General features: G+C 43.5%; 1 protein-coding gene across 1 annotated transcript in view; it reads left to right on the forward strand.

Annotated features, from left to right (window-relative positions):
• The first annotated feature begins 429 nt into the window (after positions 1-429).
• XYLT1 (xylosyltransferase 1) overlaps positions 430-19,970 on the forward strand; it is a 104,000-nt gene continuing 84,459 nt past the window's right edge. The window contains exon 1 of the mRNA XM_018571726.1: positions 430-611. Coding sequence (XP_018427228.1) covers positions 430-611 — 182 coding nt within the window. The remainder of the gene's footprint in view (positions 612-19,970) is intronic.

Here is a 19,970-nt window from a genome sequence, read left to right on the forward strand (position 1 = left end):
TTTGCTGGCTCCAGAAAGAACAAGTCCAATAAACTTCAGTCTCGTAGGTATATAAAAGATATAAATTTATTGAACAAATATATATAATTCTTTAAAAAGCATTGGATATGCATGAAAAATGTAAAAAGACATATACCTCAGAGGAAAATACCTCCTATCACCCACTATACACCACAATCGAGGTTTGCCTAAATGATCATGAATCTATACATGTGAAATACAACATCATAGGCAACTCAAAAGAAACAAATATTGATTGATTAATATAGTAAACGTCGAAAGAACAATGCTCATGGCGGTGATGTATTGCTTGCAATGCTAGAGGAGCAATGCTTGTAGGCTCAACGCGTTTCGCGCCATGGGGCGCTTCATCAGGAGGGGATTGAGGTAGTCTCTTCAGTGTGAGGTCAACAAGTGCTTGGCACAGGCATGGAACGGACCAAGGGCATGTGGGCCCAGGGTGGAGGAAGGTGGAATGGGCACAACCCACCTGGGCCTGGACTCCACGGAATAGGGTTGAGAGAGTGTCCAGTGATGAGGAGGGATCCAGTAAAGTGGAAGGTCCAGGGCAGCTGGAGCGACGGTACTCCACCTGGAACCGCCGATGTTTGGTAATGGCTCTTTTTTAAATTGGTCTACGGTCGAGAGTGGCGTGTCCCGGGGTTCTGTGCTAGGCCCCATACTGTTTAACCTGTTTATAAATAATATTAGGGGAGGTGTTAATAGCCATGTTTCTGTGTTTGCAGATGATACTAAAATTGGGAGGGCAATAGACTCGAGCTTAGAGCTCAGATATGATAACATTACAGGAGGACCTGGATAAAATAGGGGAATGTGACAGATGATGTTTAATGTTGAAAAATGTAAAGTAATGCATTTTGAGGTTAAAAGCAGGCATGTAGACGTTAACGGGAACTCCATTAAGGAAGTCAGAAGTGGAAAAAGTGAAAAAAATGAAGGCATAGTTGACTGCAGATTAAACAATAGCATGCACTGCCAGGCTGCAGGAAACAGAGCTAGCAGAGTACTGCCATGTATTAAAAAGGAATGTACTCTAGAGATAAAGCAATGCTATTGCCACTTTACAGATCACTGATTCAGCCTCATCTTGAGTATGTGTTTCAATTTTGGTCACCAGTTCACAGAAAGGATGTCCTTGAGCTGGAGAGAGTCCGGAGTAGGGCAACTAAACTAATTAGGGGCTGGAGGTTCAAAGCTGTTAGACAAGGTTGTGTTACGTCAGATTAGGGGGTCCTCAATCAAGACCTTCTAGATGAGATAGTGAGTCCAAATCGATAAAAGAATAGGTGCTGCAGAGAGAACTGCAGTGGAAAAATACAACAGAATGACCCAGCTCATATAAGGTGGATCAAAGAGGAAGTATTTCTGGTAAAAACATAACAATTTATAGTCATGAATATGCATAAGATATAGGCATGTATAGGCGTATTCTGGGCATGATTGTATAGTTTGTCCAATCAGATTCATGTCTTTATTATCAGTTAGTAAGCAGTTAAATGGGAGGTGACATCATGTGACTAGCGAATTGAGGAACTTCCAGAAGCTCATCCCATCAATATTCAGTTAAGACCAGTTCTGACCACAAAGGTCTATTTCTTGCTCCATGACAGGAAAAGGGTGGCCAACTGTCATCTGGTTGTCCATATACTATGTCACAGGCTCTGAACTTCTGTTTCCATGGCAACAGCTGCGAAAGAAAGATTTGCAAGTGTATATTATCAGTCTTAAAGTAGCATACAAGCAATATAGAAATACAAGAAAGAGAGACCCCCGTATATTTACTCAGTTGCTACATTTAAACTTGTTTACTCTAGAAGTGAGGCGATAAAGAAGGGAAATGATTTTGATGTACAAAATGTTTAATGATGATGGCAATATCATCAATAAACTGTTTACTGTAAACTCCCTAAAGAAGTCAAAAGGTCACCACCTACAGTTGGAGGGGGAAAAAATAACCACAAGGGGTGAGGAGGCTTCTTTTCAGTTAGAGCAGTAAAATTGTGGAACTCTCTTCCGCAAGCAGTGGTATCAGCAGAGAGTATTGAATCATAGGGTACAGGTACTCTTAAACACTGGAACACACAGAGACTGATACACACACACACACGCACACTCACAAAGGTTGAACTCAATGGACCTGTGTCTTTATTCAACCTTAAGTACTACAGTATCTAATATATATTTCCTCCAAAGAATTGCTAAAACGATGACTCTAATATTTTATCACAGCCACAGCCTCGGGTTACTTTCAAGCAGCTTCCCCTAATTTCCAGTCCACTCATTACTTTCTGCACATCCATCCGATCCTCCTCCTCAGGACTACCTGTCCCATAATAGCACCATTGTGCATGCGTGGTGCTCACATGGCGCTTTAGACAATGCTCCCAGGCCATAGAATCTACAGCGCAATGAGAGACTGTAGTTTCACTTGGCGGAGAACACAAATGGGTGGCTCCTTAGGACCCTTCAAGCAAAGGAGCCACCCTTACACAGGAAAGCAAGGTGAGCACTGCAGGTACCACATGAATCAGTGGAAAGGAAAACATCAGCGCATTGAAAAGCAGCACTGAAGGTATGTGTTCACATCAGCAGTAGAAATAGCAAAAAAAAGTAGGCTTTAACCTCTTGCCGTCCGCCTGTTGTAAAAAAACGGACGGACGGCACTGCAGCATTGGCGGGTTCCCGTCTCCAGACGGCATTTTTTTTTAGGCGAATACTGAAAAATGGCCTGGATGGGAAGGGGGTTTAACACCGTGGATGTCAACTGGTTAATACCACTTTAACATCTGTATCCTGACACATATGATATATTTGTATGATGGATTTGCACACTCTGCATTCTCCACTGAACTACACAGCAAAACTGCAGCTTTTACTGTTATATCAGTGTAAAGTGGGACATATCCATACACCAGCTGCAGACATAAAACCCTGTGGCCTTGTTCTAATAATGTGCCAATTGATATCTGCTAAAGATAACTTTTTACCTGGTGTGCCATCATTCAATTATAGCTAAACATCCCTTACAAAATTCAGAATTGTCAAGATTAGTAAGAGCAGCAGCAACGCAGAATCTGGGTATGTGGTTTAAAAATAGATTTTGACCTGCTTTCTATTGTTTATAGTCTTAGCTTTAGGCAGCATATCTAAACCCAGTGAACTATAAGGTATAACTAAACAATGGGGTCATTCAGCTATGTAACACTTCCTCTTCTGTCACCGGTTTACTCAGGTTATCCTGTTTCATTAATTAGCAACAGAAGGTAACAAGTGAATGCAATTAGATTATAATAGATCTAAGAGTAGAAAGCATCTCATGGAGAACATCTGTGAAGGATTATACATGTAGCAGCCATTCAGGCAGATTGCATGAGTGTCAAGGTAGAGATAATCAGCAGTTTAGACAGTCGGTAATAACCTTGCTGGATCATCTGTTTACTGTCAAGACTTGGAGATGCATTGACTGGAATAAACATGCATTTTTGTGAGGTTTTTAAAATAAGCAAGGCACTGCCTCTAAAATAATTTAACTACTTGCTGACCAGAGTGTTAAACCCCCTTCCTGTCCAGGCCATTTTTCTGTATTCAGCGCTGCGGTACTTTGACATTTATTCCGTCATGCAACGCTGTACTGAAATTAAATTTTTACTATTTTTTTCGGCACAGATAGAGCTTTCTTTTGGTGGTATTTATTCACCAGTGGGGATCAGCTGTGGGGGAATGCTGATCTCTCCTCCATTCTCTGTACAGACAGCTGCTGTGCCAGCACTGGCTCGCAGGGGGGGCAGCAGAGCCCGGGATAACCGGCGGAGGGGGGAGCGCTGCAATGGAGAGGGGGGCGCACACTACATGCAGTCATACAAGCGATCAGCCAGCTGTAGAGCCGGGCAAACGATTGTATGTAACAACTGGTACCGGCTGTTTTGATCCCCAGTGGAATCCTGCTCACACGTGCCCGCTAGTCCGCCCGTATTTTTACTTTGGGCAGACGGCAACTGGTTAAAGCATATCTTAGCCCAAAAGCAAAAATGTTATATATTGCAGCTTACCAAGTTGTAAATTAGGTGTCTGCATTTGTTTTCTTGTTTTAGGCTTTTTTTCTAATTGCACCTAGTTATCTGAGCAGTAAGTCTGTTATTTTTCAAGCTCGTCACAAACCAAGCTGTCCAGCGAAAGTCGCAGATAGAGGGTTGAGACAACCCATATAACACTCTAAATTCTTGCTGTAACTGCTGTGTATTTTGGTTATTACCCATACCTGCAGATCACAGCCACATTTCCATTTTCAGCCACCACATTTAAGGACTTATAAGCTATAGGGATGCACCAATACCCTTTTTCAAGACCGAGTACAAGTAACGATACTTTTCCTCAAGTACTCTCTGATACTAATTTCCGATACCTTTTGTTTCTAAAACAGTTTTTCTAAAACAATACCGACTAATGATTTTAGGACAGTGGTGATGTGCCAGGGCCCGATTCCAGCTGCAAACACTGTGTCCCTGGTAGTTCTACCCCTGAATCCAAGCTATAGAGGGACTACAAATACCAGCAATACATTATATAGCAATACAGAATACTACCAGCTATAGAGGACCACAATTTCCAGCCATACATTATACAACAATGCAGAATACCACCAGCTATAGAGGACTACAAATCTCAGCAATATATTATATAACAATGCAGAATGCCACCAACAAGAGAGGACTACAAATCCCAGCACTTCATTATATAGCAATGCAGAATAATATAAAGCTAGATACCCTGTGTTGCTCACCAAGGCTGTGCACAGACTCACCAGGGCTGTGTGCAGCATCTCACCAGGGCTGTGCGGTCTCACCAGGGCTGTGTGCATCGTTTCACCAGGGCTGTGTGCGGCATCTCACCGGGACTGTATGTGGCCTCACCAGGGCTATGTGCTGCATCTCACCAGGGCTGTGCGCTGTCTCCCCAGGGCTGTGTGATCTCACTAGGACTGTGCACAGTGTCACCAGGTCTGTGTGCTGTCTCCCCAAGGCTGTGTGCAGCATCTCACCAGGGCTGTGTGCGGTCTCACCAGGGCTGTGTGTGGCATCTCACCCGGGCTGTGCGGTCTTACCAGAGTTGTGCGCAGTCTCACCAGGGCTGTGCGTCCTCACCAGAATTGTGTGCGTTCTCCCCAGGACTGCATCCGATGTTCCCAGGGCTGTGTGGTTTCACCAGGGCTGTGTGTAATCTCACTAGGGCTGTGCGCAATCTCCCAAGGGCTGTGTACGGTCTTACCAGGGCTGTGCAGTCTCGTCAGGGCTGTTCGGTCTCACCAAGGCTGTGCATTTTCACCAGGGCAGCGCGGTCTCACCGGGGCTGTGTGGTCTTCCCCGGGCTGTGCATGGTCTTCCCAGTGCTATCGCGTCTTCCCATGCTGTGCACAGTCTTCCCAGTGATGTGTTGGTTCTCCCAGTGCTGTGTTATTACAATGCATCACACTGTTTACTGTTTTTTGGGGGGCTTTTTTAACCGTATAAAATGACATTTTATTCAACTTCATGCTCCCCAGCACTTTGCAATCTGGTGTAGTGCATCATAATATGCTGCACTGTGTAAAAATGCAACATGTCCTTAAATACATTTAAATAAAATAGAAGAGTGTTTTCACCTTGAACACTGTTAAAAAAAACACAGTAATATCACCATTTTTAAAACTGAAAAAGCCATTTGGCACAGTGTAGTGATCATGCAAACAGGAACTTCTTTCAAAAGGTTACTTAAACTCCTGGTGTGTGTACCGTACATTAATGTGCAACATTGTTAGGGAAGCCCTGGAAGATAGGGCAGTAGCAGTGGGGTCAGGGTTGTCCCCATGTTTCCACAGCCAAGATCAAGAGGAAGATATAAAAAGAGAGGAGAGAGAAGCAAAATCCACAGAAAAAAAGTTACAACCGAGAATAATAAATATTAAATGGTCAGGGAATTAGCATGAAGGGAGGGGAAGGAGTTAAAACTTTCAGACCTTCTGAAATTTGCCAACTATGTAATTCTGAATGACTGTAAATTTTTCAAAAAACATAACTTGCAAGAGTTTATGCTTGACCTCTTAAAATTGAATGATAGGGGATTTACATGCTCGTGCAACAACACGTCAAGCCTCAGTAGGAACAAAGGTAACTAACTGAAATTGACGGTAAGTACACCCTGCAGGCTTCTTACTCAGTACCGCCTTCTGTAACTATGTAAAGCAATTGATACGCCCTACACCACAAATGCCTGACCCTAGGGCAATCCCTCCAGATATGTGAGCAGGAAACCTCCGCCTGACATCCTTGGAAGCAGAGGGGAGAATAGGAATAGACAGCATGAGAGATTCGAAGGGGAACCTGAATACCATCTGAACAACAACTTGTAGTTGATCTCCACAGCAAGAACATTTGCAGGGCTCTTGGCTGTGGTAGTCCAAATTTGGGTCCACGTTTCCTCCAGGAGTCGTTCCCATTTGAGAGTCTAAGGGGGAGGAGCCATCTGCAGAGTATCCAACAATAAAGCATACAAATAGGTTTAGGGCCTTCAGTCTAAAGGTTTCAAAGGGTGTTAGGGAGGACAGATCCTAAGTTGAGCCTACCAGTGTTTGTAAAAAAAAAAATAATTTGAAGAAATTGGAAAAGGTCCCCTTCATGCCTATCCTGGAGTGTCTGGAAAGGTGTGATACCAGAATCTGAATAAAAATGCTTGGCCAGGTATTGGAGAACACGAATGCCAACGTTGAAATTCAAGAGGGTTTACATAGCCGGGCAGGAATAAGGGGTTTCCCAGTATGGACATTCGGGGAGCATGTGAAGACATCCATTTGTAAGATAATTTTAGACTGAAGGGACGCCCTTCATATTATAGCTTTGCACAGGATTACTTATTTCTTAATACATTTTAAGTACATATTTTGCATTCCCATACTTTTATTGTATGGACTTTTGTTTTCAATGTTGGGGCATAGAAGGTTTTAGAAGAATGTAATGGGCATTAGTCGCACTAAGGTTGAGAACCACTGACCTAGAGTCCGTTCACTAAAAATAAAGGAATACATTTGGTAGTGAAAGCAGTTCTTTACTCATCACCATAATTCAGCTTAAATGTATTGTCTAAAAGTGATTGGGATTTTGTAGTGATACAAAAAATCAAATACAAGAGAGAGGAAAGCTTCGTTTTGTAACCAATAGGAAAACTGTGAAATTAGAAAAGAAAAAAAAACCAGCAACATGTTACATTTTCCCCTGTATAAGCTACTGTATATTGTGCCATAATGCTCTATGTTAATGCTGACAAAAATATGTTTACTAATATGGAAAATGGGTGCAGGACCGGGTTAATTTTCAAAACCTTGCTATGCAGCAAAGTGGAACCTGAAAACATGGCGAGCATATCCAATCTAATAACCGAGTGAACTGCTATTGGCTTAGGCATTATTTATGCTTGTGAAAGCAGTGTGTACACAGCATTCACATCACCAGGGGGGACAAGCTATTACAGAATTACCAAAATGTACCTTAATATTGCACCTTATGCACCATGTATTAAAGATGAATTTCAGGTAGATAAATAAAATAACATTTAAACCTGAACTCTGGGGAAAATTTATTTTTTGCATATTTCCTGTGTAAAAATGAATAAGTAGTATGTGTGTAAGCTGCTACGTTAGATAACAACTCTTACTTTCATTCAATCTGACACCACTGTAAGCACCGAATCTCCAGCTCTGCAAATTACACTCCTACCTGTTGTGCACTGTATACCGTATACAGTAGTAAAGGCTATGAGGGTCACTCACACTTCACCTACTCCATTCAGAAAACATCTTGTATTCTCTTCACACAATACAAGGCATTCTGGCATTGTGGTACCGCGCGTTCTGGTGCAGGTGATCGAACCGTGGGCTGGAGGTGCATTTCAGGTGCCATTCAAATGAATGATAACGCAAGGCACCTCCTGCACTAGAATGCGTGGTAGGTGCAATTGCACGGTACAGTGCATTAATCACATTAACGCACTGTACTAGTGGAGACGGACCCTCAAAAACACTGGGGGGCACACACGACCACAGACACAATCTCACACACTCTCAGACATTCTCAAACAAACATATATTCTTTTTTTTAAGATCCACCCAGCCACCCTACCCTACGCGAACTGAGTGGACCCTCTACCTGGGGTCTAGTTTAGGCTGCTGTGCGGTAATGGCACTTCATCCATATGTGCATTGCTTGTACAGCTCCCTCGCCTGCCCTGTAGAGGTGCTGGGAGCCAGAATGTTACGTCACTCTAGTCCAGACACCTCTACAGGGCACGTGAAGAAACTGTAAGCAATGCATTTATGGATGGTGTTCCTATGGCCATACCCCCAGCCCACCCCACCTGAAGCTGACACTTGGTGCCGGGCAGCATATTTTGAATGACTGCTCAGTGCAAGAACTGGCATTGCTGTGCTAGGGGGAGGCCGAAGAGCTTCTCAGCTAGCACAGTGAAAGGAACGCGGTGACCCACTTGTATATATGTATAATTTCAGACCCTTTGCAACAACACTTGAAAATTAGCTCAGGTCCCTCCCATTTCTCTTGGTTGTTGCTGAGATGTTTCTACACCTTGATTGGAGTCCATCTGTGGTAAATTAAATTGATTGGACATGATTTGGAAAGGCACACACCTCTCTATAGAAGGCCTTGCAGCTGACAATGCAAACTGTATCAGTGCATAAGCCATAAGGTCAAAGGAACTGCCTGCAGAGTTCAGAAACAGGATTATTGCAAGGCACAGATCTGGGGAAGGCTACAAAAAAAATGTATGTTGCACTGAAGGTTTTCAAGAGCACAGTGGCCTCCATAATTCTCAAATGGAAGAAGTTTGGCACAACCAGGACTCTAACAAGAGCTGAACACCCGGCCAAACTGAGCAATCAGGGGAGAAGGGCCTCAGTAAGAGAGGTGACCAAGAACCCAAGAGCTCTGACTGAGCTCCAGAGATCCTGTGTGGAGATGGGACAAAGTTCCAGAAGGACAACCATCACTGCAGCCCTCCACCGATCTGGCCTTTATGGCAGAGTGGCTAGACGGAAGCTTCCCATCCTGTGCAAAACACATGAAAGCCCGCTTGGAGTTTGCAAAAAAGCACCTGAAGGACTTTCAGACTGTGAGGAACAAGATTCTCTGGTCTGATGAAACCAAGATTGAACTGTTTGGCCTCAATTCTAAATGTTATGCCTGGAGGAAACCAGACACTGCTCATCACCTGCCCAATACCATCCCAACAGTGATGCATGGTGGTGGCAGCATCATGCTAAGCACACAGCCAAGACAACACAGGAGTGGCTTAGTGACAACTCTGTGAATGTCCTAGTGTCACATACCTGATGGAGCTTGAGATGACGAGGGCGGCCCCTCTCTTGCAACTCTGGTCCCAGAAGGCCTGATAGAGAAGACAGGTACTCTGGGGCACAGCGGGGCACGAGTGCCTGAACGAAGACTTCGGTGCTAGGTGGAAATCCGTTCGGTCTCTTGCTCCGAAAGGTAATATAAACGCACAGCAGTGAGGCGGACAGAGGGTACTCGAAGTCGGGCAGACCGGGTCAGCAACGGGCAGGCAGAAAGGTGGTATAACAATAGGCAAACTAGTGGTCGGGTCACAGGCCGGGTTCAGGAACATGCAGGCAATACAGGAACAGGCAGGAAGCAGGAGAATCATCAGACAAGCCAGGGTCAGGATACCAGAAGGTCAGCAGAGTCGAGAGCAAGCCGGGGTCAGTAGCAGGAAACAACACGACAGGGAACAGGCACAGGATACAAGGCACAAAGCTGAAAGAGTACTCAGCACTGGAGACATGGAGGGGCTGAGCTTAAATAGTCCGTTTGGCACCACAACACGTCGCAGATGTGCCCACGCGCGCGCACTGACGTCTGCGAGATAGTGCATGGCCTTACGCTGTGGGTCACGCCGCGCGCAGGCGCCATCCGCTGTGTGCAGGCTTCCTGACACCTAGTATGGCCCAGCCAGAGCCCTGACTTGACCCCTATTGAACATCTTTAGAGAGACCTGAAAATGGCTGTCCACTGACGGTCCCAATCCATCCTGACGGGGGTTCTGAGTGTAGATTAATGAGAAAAAAAAACAATTCAAACAACTGCATTATCAGGCTGCAACATAAGAAAATTGAAAAAAGTATAGGTTCTGAATACTTTCTGAAAGCACTGTAAATGCCTTACATTTCTGCTAGGGATTTAAGCATTCTAGTACTTCCATTTTTATAATGTTAATGAAATTATACCTTTTTTTTTTTTTTTTTACATTGGTTACTGTTCTAGGCCTTTGAAATCATATAATAATTAGTGCAGCCCTTGCAAGGATTAATAATCAGTAGATAAGCTATTTGAAATATTTGTGACTAAGGGCTAATCGTCACATACTTTGATATGTGATAACCTATTTGATATTACTGAAATAATTAGATTTTCAAAAAATTATCTTAGCTGTGTAGTTCATATTAATTGCTTGCCATACCACAAGAGCTGCAGACTGGCGTGTCCTGAGTCTAATGCATCTGATCTGCTCACATTTATATGAACACAGAATCGTCATGGTAACTGACTGTTCATTTTATAATTGTGACACACTAAAGGAAAATTTATGTTTCCGCATGACAGCCACCTGCTTGATGGTCCATTTAAATCCTGGCATGTATTGCATTTTAAAGTGTCTCTAAGGAAACTGATTGTTAGTGAGGGTAGTAATACTACAGTAAGAATATAGTTGGATCTTGTAAAATGGGATTTAGAGTCATTTCTCTTGCTCTCTTTTTATTTTAACCAGATATTAGCTATAACTACTATGTATTTGTACGAGAGGGTAAAAATATAATATTTTTACTGACACACCGCATGTAATATGATACAATTGCTTTCGATTAGAAATCAATCACTATCCCTGGACACACGATCAATGTGTCCAGGGATAGTGATTGATTCCTAACCGCATGTAGTCCTATTACATACAAGTACATGAAGCGTGTCAGTGTTCTGCCACTGTCAAATGCAGCCACTGTCACCCGATCATTAACTTGAACAGGTAACAGCTGCCGCTTATAAACAGCAGATTAGTGATTCCTACTGCAGGAAATTGCAAGTTCCTGATGCAGGAATCCCTATTCACACCTAAAGTATAGGTGTGAATGAGGGTTAAGGGGTTAATTTATAAAAGTTCCTGACGAGGAATTTCCTAAACTTGTCATCCCCATCGAGGGGAGCTAGTGCAAATGGCATCCACCCGCGTATAGCCGGGCAGAACGTTTATAAACAAACCCCTAAATATGAGGGGAATTTATCAAAGCTGGAGCAGACAAAAGCTGGAGCAGTTGTGCATAGCAACCAATCAGCTTCTCAATTTCATTTTCAAATCTTAACTGAACAAACTGAAGAGAAAAGCTAATTGGTTGCCATGCACAACTGCTCCAGATTTTGTCTGCTCCAGTTTTGATAAATCCCCAGGTCCTTTGAATTAGGTTTATAAGGAAGGCTGGCGGCAGGTAATGACGTGGAAAATTCAATGCCAGGAGCCAAAAAAAGCTTCCCGGCCAATCAACATTGAGCCGGCCAAACAGCCCGCTCTATGCTGATTAACTGGGAAGCCGGCTTCCAGGCAAATCAGCATCGAGCTGACCAAACAGCATGGAGCCACCTTCCCAGGCTTCCTTATTGCCTGGGAACCCAGCTCCATGCTAGCGGAAGTACCTGTATCGGTACTCTGTATTGACAAGTACTGAAATATAAATATCGGTACTCGATACCGAAAAAACGGTTTTGGTGCATCCCTAGTATAAATACATATATGATACAAATGTAGCCATCCACAAAATCAGGTACCATATTTAACTAATCCAACTTGATTGTATTGAAATCTAAATAGTTTTTGGGAGGGTTACCACAGTGTACTAAAGGTACATTGAAATATCAGTGTGTCAGTTTAAAATGTCATTATTGCTCCATAGCCACCAACCAGATTAAAACATTTGAACCTTTATTTCCCAGGGTTGATTTAAAAGCATAAGTGTACTTCAAAACATGCTCCTTTAATATATTCAGGGAAATAAAGCAGCTTTAAAGAGATAACATTTTCCCTTTCTTTTGCATTGGATGTTTGTTAACAAAGGTCCATCCAGTTCAAATTTCCTTTTGTTTACTTGAAACAAGTATGCTTTCTTTCAGGAGCTACATCAGATAAGGTCCAAACTAAAGTGTCTCTCAGGATGTCTTCTTTCTGCAGTTTTTCTTTTATGTGTGTTCAGTTCTGTGCATGTATGTTCTCAGCCTGGACTGAAATTATGTGTCCAGCGTAAATCTTTTGGCTCCTGGGATTGAAGCGGGTAGAGGTGCATAATATTTAAATTGTATTTTCCTCTGATAACTGCGTCTTTCTTTAACATTTGTATTGTGGGCTGTGTGGCCACACTCAAAGTATTTAATATTGACAGGTTTATAAACCAGCACCTACATTTATCTCAGGAATAGAGGACCAAATATTTGCATCACAAGTAGAGCTTATACACAGCCCAGCCATAACATTATGACCACTTACTGACTGAAGTGAAGTTAATAACACTGATGATCTTGTTACAATAGCACCTGGAAGGGGGGGGGGGGGATATATTAGGCAGCAAGTGAAAGAAAAAAGGGCCAAGCGTAAGGATTTGATCAACTTTGATAAAGGCCAAATTGTGATGGCTAGGCAGCTGAGCTCCAAAATTGCAGCTCTTGTGGGATGTTCCTGGTCTGCATTGGTCAGGGCCCCTCCCAAAAGTTGTTCAAGGAAAGAAAACTAGTGAACCTTTGACAGGGCCATGGGCAGCCAAGTCTCATTGATGCATGTAGTGAGAGAAGGCTGGCCTATGCAGTCCGATCCAATAGAAGAGCTACCTTATCCCAAATTGCTGAAAAGGTTAATTCTGGTTTTCATTAGAAAGGTGTCTAAACACACAGTGCATCACAGCTTGTTACGCATGGGTCTGCATCACCACAGACCGGTCAGGGTGCACATGCTGACCCATGCCCAAACTTCAATGGGCACCTGAGCATCAGAATTGGACCACAGAACTATGGGAGAAGGTTGCCTTGTCTGATAAATCAAATTTTCTTTTACATCATGTTATTAAAAGGGTGCATGTGTGTTGCTTACATGGGAAAGAGGATGCACTATGGGAAAAAGGCAAGCTGGCGAGGGCAGTTTGATGCATTGCGCAATGTCCTGCTGGAAAAGATTGGGTCCTGCCATTCATGTAAATGTTACTTTGACACATACCACCTACCTAAACATTCTGACCAAGTACACCCCTTTATGGAAACTTTTAGCAGGATATTGCGCCCTGCCACACTTCAAAAATGGTTTAAGAATGGTTTAAAGAACACAACAGAGCGCTTGAGGTGTTGACTTGACCCCCAAATTCTATATTTTTGGTTGGTGGACATAATGTTACGGCTGATGTATATATGTATATTAGTGATTCACCGATATCGATAACAGTATCGGCTCTGATTCTAAGCATCGTACTCGTGCAAATGATCCGATACCAAAAACCGATACTGGCGCTAGCGTAAGACATCACAGGCAGCCGCCTGAAGGGGGGGCGGGGGGGGTTGAAAAATCTTAGCACCAGCCCTGCAGACACACCCACTCACATATATGCATGCGACGGTATGGACGAGGCTCTGGGCTTCTGTAGGTTCGTAAATTTGCACTAGTAACCAATGGTCTACCTTTTTTCTAAATGCTTCTGAAAGATTTGCTGTGACCTGTAGCATGGACATCTCAGAACTCCTATTAGTTTTGCTCTTTCTGAAGTGCTGCTTTATGGGATCTCCATGCAGCACAGAGTATGTTGCAATACATATACTAATAATCTGCTTATTCTTCTGATGTATAATGTATAGCTGGGATTTGTAGTCCTCTGTAGCCGGTGCCATTCTGCATTGCAGTATGATGTATTGCTGGGATTTGTAGTCCTCTATAGGTGGTGGTATTCTGTATAGCTATATAATGTATTGCTGAGATTTGTAATTCCTCTACATTTGAGTCAATGGCAGAACCACCAGAATCGCAGCTGCGACCGGCCCTGGCACTTCACCACTGTCCTAAAATCATTAAACTGTATTGTTTTAGAAAAGCTATCGCATGACACTAAAAAAAAGGTATCAGTAATTGACGTCGGTGAGTACTTGAGCAAAAGTGTCACGTGTCCCTCGACCCTGAGGATGGGAACAGAGGAGTGACAGCAAGCTGCACGAGTGCCAAGGATGTAGCAGACACTTTTGCCAGGTAGAAAGTCCAGAATATAAAACGGAGGCAGGTCAAGCAGAGCCGAGGTCAAGCCGGGCGGGCAGCAGGGTGTTTGAAGCAGAAGACAGGAGCGAGATCCAAACAGAAGCCAAGGGTCAAATCCAGCTGACCAGCAAAGTACAAAACAGTGGCAGAAGGAAGTCCAATGAACTGGCCGAGGTCAGGAGGCAGGCAGCAATCAAGAATGGTCAGAGGCAATCTGGGTCAAACACAGGAAGTCAGTAAACAAGGTAGGAGCAAGGAACACATGGAACTAGCTGAAGATCATCCAGCAACTAAGGATATGGCAGGTCGGTTTGTATAGGCCAATCCATTAGCAGCAGACGTGTAATTTCCTGTGCGCCTTACGTGCACACGTTTTCGCGCGGAAGTTCGTTGTGCGCGCATGCGTACTAGCGCCCGTTTTCCAGTTACTCGGAAAACGGAGCCATGCGCAGAGGTGCTTGGTGCCTTACAAAAAGTATCGGTACTCGTACTTGGCATCAGTGCATCCCTAAAGTGTGTGTGTATGTATATATATATATTGTGGAGAATAGCTTTTATTTCATCCAACGATAACAGAACAAACCGCTTTCTTCAGCAAAACGGCAAAGTAAAAGGCTTTCCTTAGCAAACATCAAACATAAAGCAAAAAGTATTTCAATAATCATGCACAGCGTAGTGCGTTTTGGTGGTCTCACCTAGATCAAGTCCACAGGTGTCTGAGCAGCCACACACACAGACCTTTCTGTGTGTCTCTCAACTCCTCACACCTCTCTCACCTGACTTCCCCTTTTAAAAGGAAGGTCTGTAGGGAAAGTATCTGCCCTCCCAAATTAACCCCTTTTTAGCCCTCAGCAAATGCAGGGTTCAATATTGGGTTGGCCCACCCATAACAGCTATAACAGCTTCAACTCTTCTGGGAAGGCTGTCCACAAGGTTTAGGACTGTATCTATGGCCAGAGCCAGATGAGTAGCAGCTTGCGCCGGTTTAACCCGCTTCCCAGCCGTAGAGCCGCTGGATCGTTTGAATAATGCGCGTGGGTGTGCGCCTCCCCTCCGCCACTGCCGGTCCCCCGTTGTGCCCGGTGAGGGCTCGGCACCCGCAGGGTGGAGCTCAGCGGGAGATCATCAGATGATCTCCCTCTGAACTCCTCCTCGTTCTCTGAATGCAGGAGTGATGTATATTACATCACTTACGCATTCAGCTGTCATTATCCAGCTTCTGTAGCTGGAGAGAAGCTGGTGAAGCAGATCTCTGCTTCATCAGCTTCTTTGGGGTCCCTAGGTAACATTAGGGGTCCTAGAGACCTCTGATGTCTCCACAAAGGGGACCTATCTGTGTAAATTGGCTATCACATAGGGGGCTATAAAGTTAAGTGAAAAAAAAATAATTAAAGTTACCAAAAAAAATGTAGTCAAATATAAAAATAAATAAAACAATAAAGTCCCCTGCCCCCACATACACACACAAACATGCGTCTGGTGCGCCTATGTGTGAAATGGCGTATGTGCCACACATGTTACATATTACTGCGAAAGTCAGAGTGAGGACAATCATTTTAGGGCCATTAATCACTATTAGCACTAAACTAATGAGCAGCAAAAGCTTTTAAATCGTCGCCTATCGGCAATTGTGGGTATGTTATTTTTTTGCGATTTCGCGGGCGCACGCAATTTTAAAGTTTGACATGTGTGGTGTTAGGGATGTTCCGATACCGATACTTGTACTCATGAAAATGCCCCGATACTGGCCCTTTAAATTGTTTAATTGAATCGGCCACCTCAGGTGCCGCACTTGTGGGGTCCTGAAGCAGCCTTCCGGTGACCTGGCAGTAGCTGTCTTTGACACTGCCTACCAGGTCTCATGTCTCCTCCTCCTGATTCCTGGTGCAGGCACTGCTTGAGGCAGCCCCACACCATGAATACAGCCTCAGAGCGGCGCAGCTCACTACGGAGCTCACTACGCGCCCGTAGAGCAGGCTCATTACCTGTCAGCGTGGAGAGACCCAATAGGCAGCCCTGGTGACATCTACATGCAGCCCTGGAGAGACTCATTTGCAGCCCTGGTGACATCTGGACACAGCCTGGTGACATCTGGACGCAGCCTGGTGAGCTCTGGATGCAGCCTGGTGAGATCTGGACGCAGCCTGGTGAGATCTGGACGCAGCCTGGCGAGATCTGGACGCAGCCTGGTGAGATCTGAAAGCAGCCTAGTGAGATCTGGATGCAGCCTGGTGGGATCTTGACGCAGCCTGGTGAGATCTGGATGCTGCCTGGTGAGATCTGGATGCTGCCTGGTGAGATCTGGATGCTGCCTGGTGGGATCTGGACGCAGCCTGGTGAGATCTGAATGCAGCCTAGTGAGATGTGAATCCAGGCTGGTGAGATCTGAACGCAGCCTGGTGGGATCTGGACTACATATGTCACCAGGCTGCGTACAGATCTCACCAGGCTTCGTACAGCCTGAGATCTATATTTAGCTCTGGTGGGATCTCTATTCAGCCCTGGTGACATCTGTACACAGCCTGGTGAGAAACTGCCCTAAAATCATTAATCTGTATTGTTTTGTTTTTTTAAATGTCACATGTCCCTTTAAGAAAAAGTATCAGTAATTGGTATCGGCAAGTACCTGAGGGCAAGTACTTGGTCTTGAAAAAGTGGTATTGGGACATCCTTATTTGGTGTCTATTTACCCAACGTGACCCTGTCTTTTATATTTTACAAAAAATATGGGTAAGAATAAGTGTTTTTTAATATAACCTACGGAAAAAAAAAAATTTTTGAAATTTGCGGTACTTTTTCATTATATAGTAAAAAATAAAAACCCCAGTGGTGAATAAATGCCACCAAAAGAAAGCTCTATCTGTCCCAAAAATTCACACACACACACCACACACACAGTGGTTTCTCAATCTTTTATTTGCATATATTGCGGAGACACTGTTACATAAAATGGCAGAAGCATATGTTTATTATTGGCTTGAGGAAGGGCTTGTTTGGCCTCATACTGTTGCTATTTAATGTAATAATGTTGCCACGTTAAATGTAAAAAAAATGAAGGCTTTAGTTCTGCAACCATGGACCATGGACCATGAAGGATGGGGGTAAAGGGTGGGTCCTAATAGTTATCTGACCATGTAGGTGCAAGGTCCACTTTAATTTGTACAAGAGTTTTGTCTACATTGGCAAAAAAATATATAGTAGCTGAACTCCACATAAAATAGGTAAATTCTCAGTTGAAAAACCGTAATAGGAGCTGCCTTCTAGTAGAAATATGCCCTCCCTTTAAAAAAGCAGCACCTAATTATAAGTGCATCTGCACTTGCAGATTTTTAGTCCCCCTGGAGAGTTCCACAAATACCTGTTAATCCTGTCAGTGTAGTCTATCTAATGCAGCTCTAATGCTTTGATTAATGTATGTAGCGCAAAACACATAAGAGTAGTCCTCTTGATGTATCTCTATCATGTTGAATTTTAAATAAAGAATCCACATATCAGTTGGAGTGCCATCATCTGTTTATTTATATCATATGAACAGTTACAAGCAGGACCGGCACCCACCTCCTAAGCTGCTGCTTCACAAGTCTGTTTTTTGCCAATTAGCACCTGTCCATGCCTGTGTTTAGCATGGTTGCTAGGATTTAGGGTTGACAGCAGTACCTTGTTACTGAAGCCCACCCATTGTACGCAGCCTGGGAGGGGGAGAATGTGAGTCAAAAATGAAGGAGATTTATTACCCCGGAGAACTTTGTTTGCTGTGTGTGTTTTCCTGTTTAATATTTTATCTAGAGAGAGAACATGTCATTATTTGACATAATTTGAACTGGGGATGCTCCGATAGCGATACAAGCATCGGTATCGGCAGCGATACCGAGTATTTGCATGAGTACTCGTACTCGTGCAAATACTCTGATACAAAAAAATGAGTACCTGTGCCGCGTCCGCCATCTTCAAGGACCCGAAACTGCCGCACACAGGACCTCCATAGCGTCTTCAATGAAACAAGATGGCCGCGAACTCCTCCTCCACGGGCGAACAGCCGAAAGTAAACTCCGCCTCTAAGTCCTCAGTCATCTGCTCCATTCTGGCCTCTTCTCGCGCTGATTGGCCGATTGGATAATTGACAGGCTTCCTCACCAGTCAGGACTGACTGGTGAGGAAGCCTGTCAATCATCCAATCAGCCAATTAGCGGGAGAAGAGCTCAGAATGGAGCAGATGACTAGGCTGTGACGCGGAGTGGCTGAAGCAGACGGAGAAGATGACACAGCAGGTTAGTACTGCAGCACCGCATGGGGGCTGGGCACAAAAATGCTGTTTAGCTGCATATAATATATTTTTTAAAAAGACATGAAATTATTTAAATAATATTTATTATTAGGGACCCCGCACATCACAACGGCAGCTGAGACCCCCAATGTGTCACTGCACCAAATCAGTCAAGCAAAACAAATGGCAAACTCACTCATCAACTTATCACCAGCTTTAAAGCAAGGTGCACATGGAAGGGCTTTAAACAATACAACAGCAAAGGGGGTTGGGCTGCCTCCTGGCAAATCTGCACCCAATTTTATCTTTTGCTACATGTGCTCCACGATGGAGACTCTCATAGGTTAGAGTTAGGACCGCACTACATAGAGGTGCCTTGACGAGGCTGTGCGGCTTTCACATTTTCTGCAGAAGATGTGTATCTAAACCTCTGTTTTTACCCTTAGCTGTTAAAAAAGTTTTTTTGCATGCTGGCTGGTAAGTGTGCTGGGAAACTTTTTTCTGTTGTATTGTTTAAAGCCCTTCCATGTACACATTGCTTTAAAGCTGGTGATAAGTTGATGAGTGCATTTTCCATTTGTTTTGTTTTACAAGATTAACAAATATTAGTAAAAATTATTAAAGCCACAGGATTTTGCTTGGGTGGATTTATTGTTTTGTCAGTGGTAGGTCTGTCAAAGAGCTTACCTCTCAGCAGTCGAAAGTTGGGTGGGATGTGGTGGAGTTTAAACGTTTTATTGTTTAAGGTTTTTACATTGGGATCTCTTCAGTGAGGACCTTTTAGAAAGGATCCGCTGGTGAAAACCAAGCCAGTGAAACACAGAGGTTGTGTTCATATTATAAAATTATACTATTGTGTTTTTCAATTCTGATAAAGGCAGTATTCAAATATTACAGAATACTTTAAGGAATATCATTTGCTAGACTAAAATAAGTATGCTGTAGGATTGACGAAACAGTTTGTAAGCAAATTAAAGAGCAATGAAGTGGGTTGATGTTTTGCCTAATGAATAAATGAAGCGAGATGTGAAGATTCAGCAAATTAGAAAAAAATAAGTCATAATGAGTGTTTGTCCTTCTCCTGACTGTCCTGAGGCTTATGAATACATATAGGTCTAGAATCTTGTGTGGGCTTTTTTTCTTTTCTGTCATTAGCTTAAGGCATCGTGTGATTTCAAGGGATATCAATGTAAAGTGTTCTCCACCAATGAGCATACAACACTAAACAAAAATTAGATGTATGTTTTATACTTTGCCTGGTTAGCTAAACCAATATCTCTAATTCGATTAAGCATTTTTGTCTTGGGAATTTACATAAATATTTTTTATTCCACTGGATATATTTATGTTAATGTAA

The sequence above is a fragment of the Nanorana parkeri genome, unplaced genomic scaffold (genome assembly GCF_000935625.1).
Source record: "Nanorana parkeri isolate BGI_ZX_2015 unplaced genomic scaffold, ASM93562v1 scaffold1821, whole genome shotgun sequence".
Classification (NCBI taxonomy): domain Eukaryota; kingdom Metazoa; phylum Chordata; class Amphibia; order Anura; family Dicroglossidae; genus Nanorana; species Nanorana parkeri.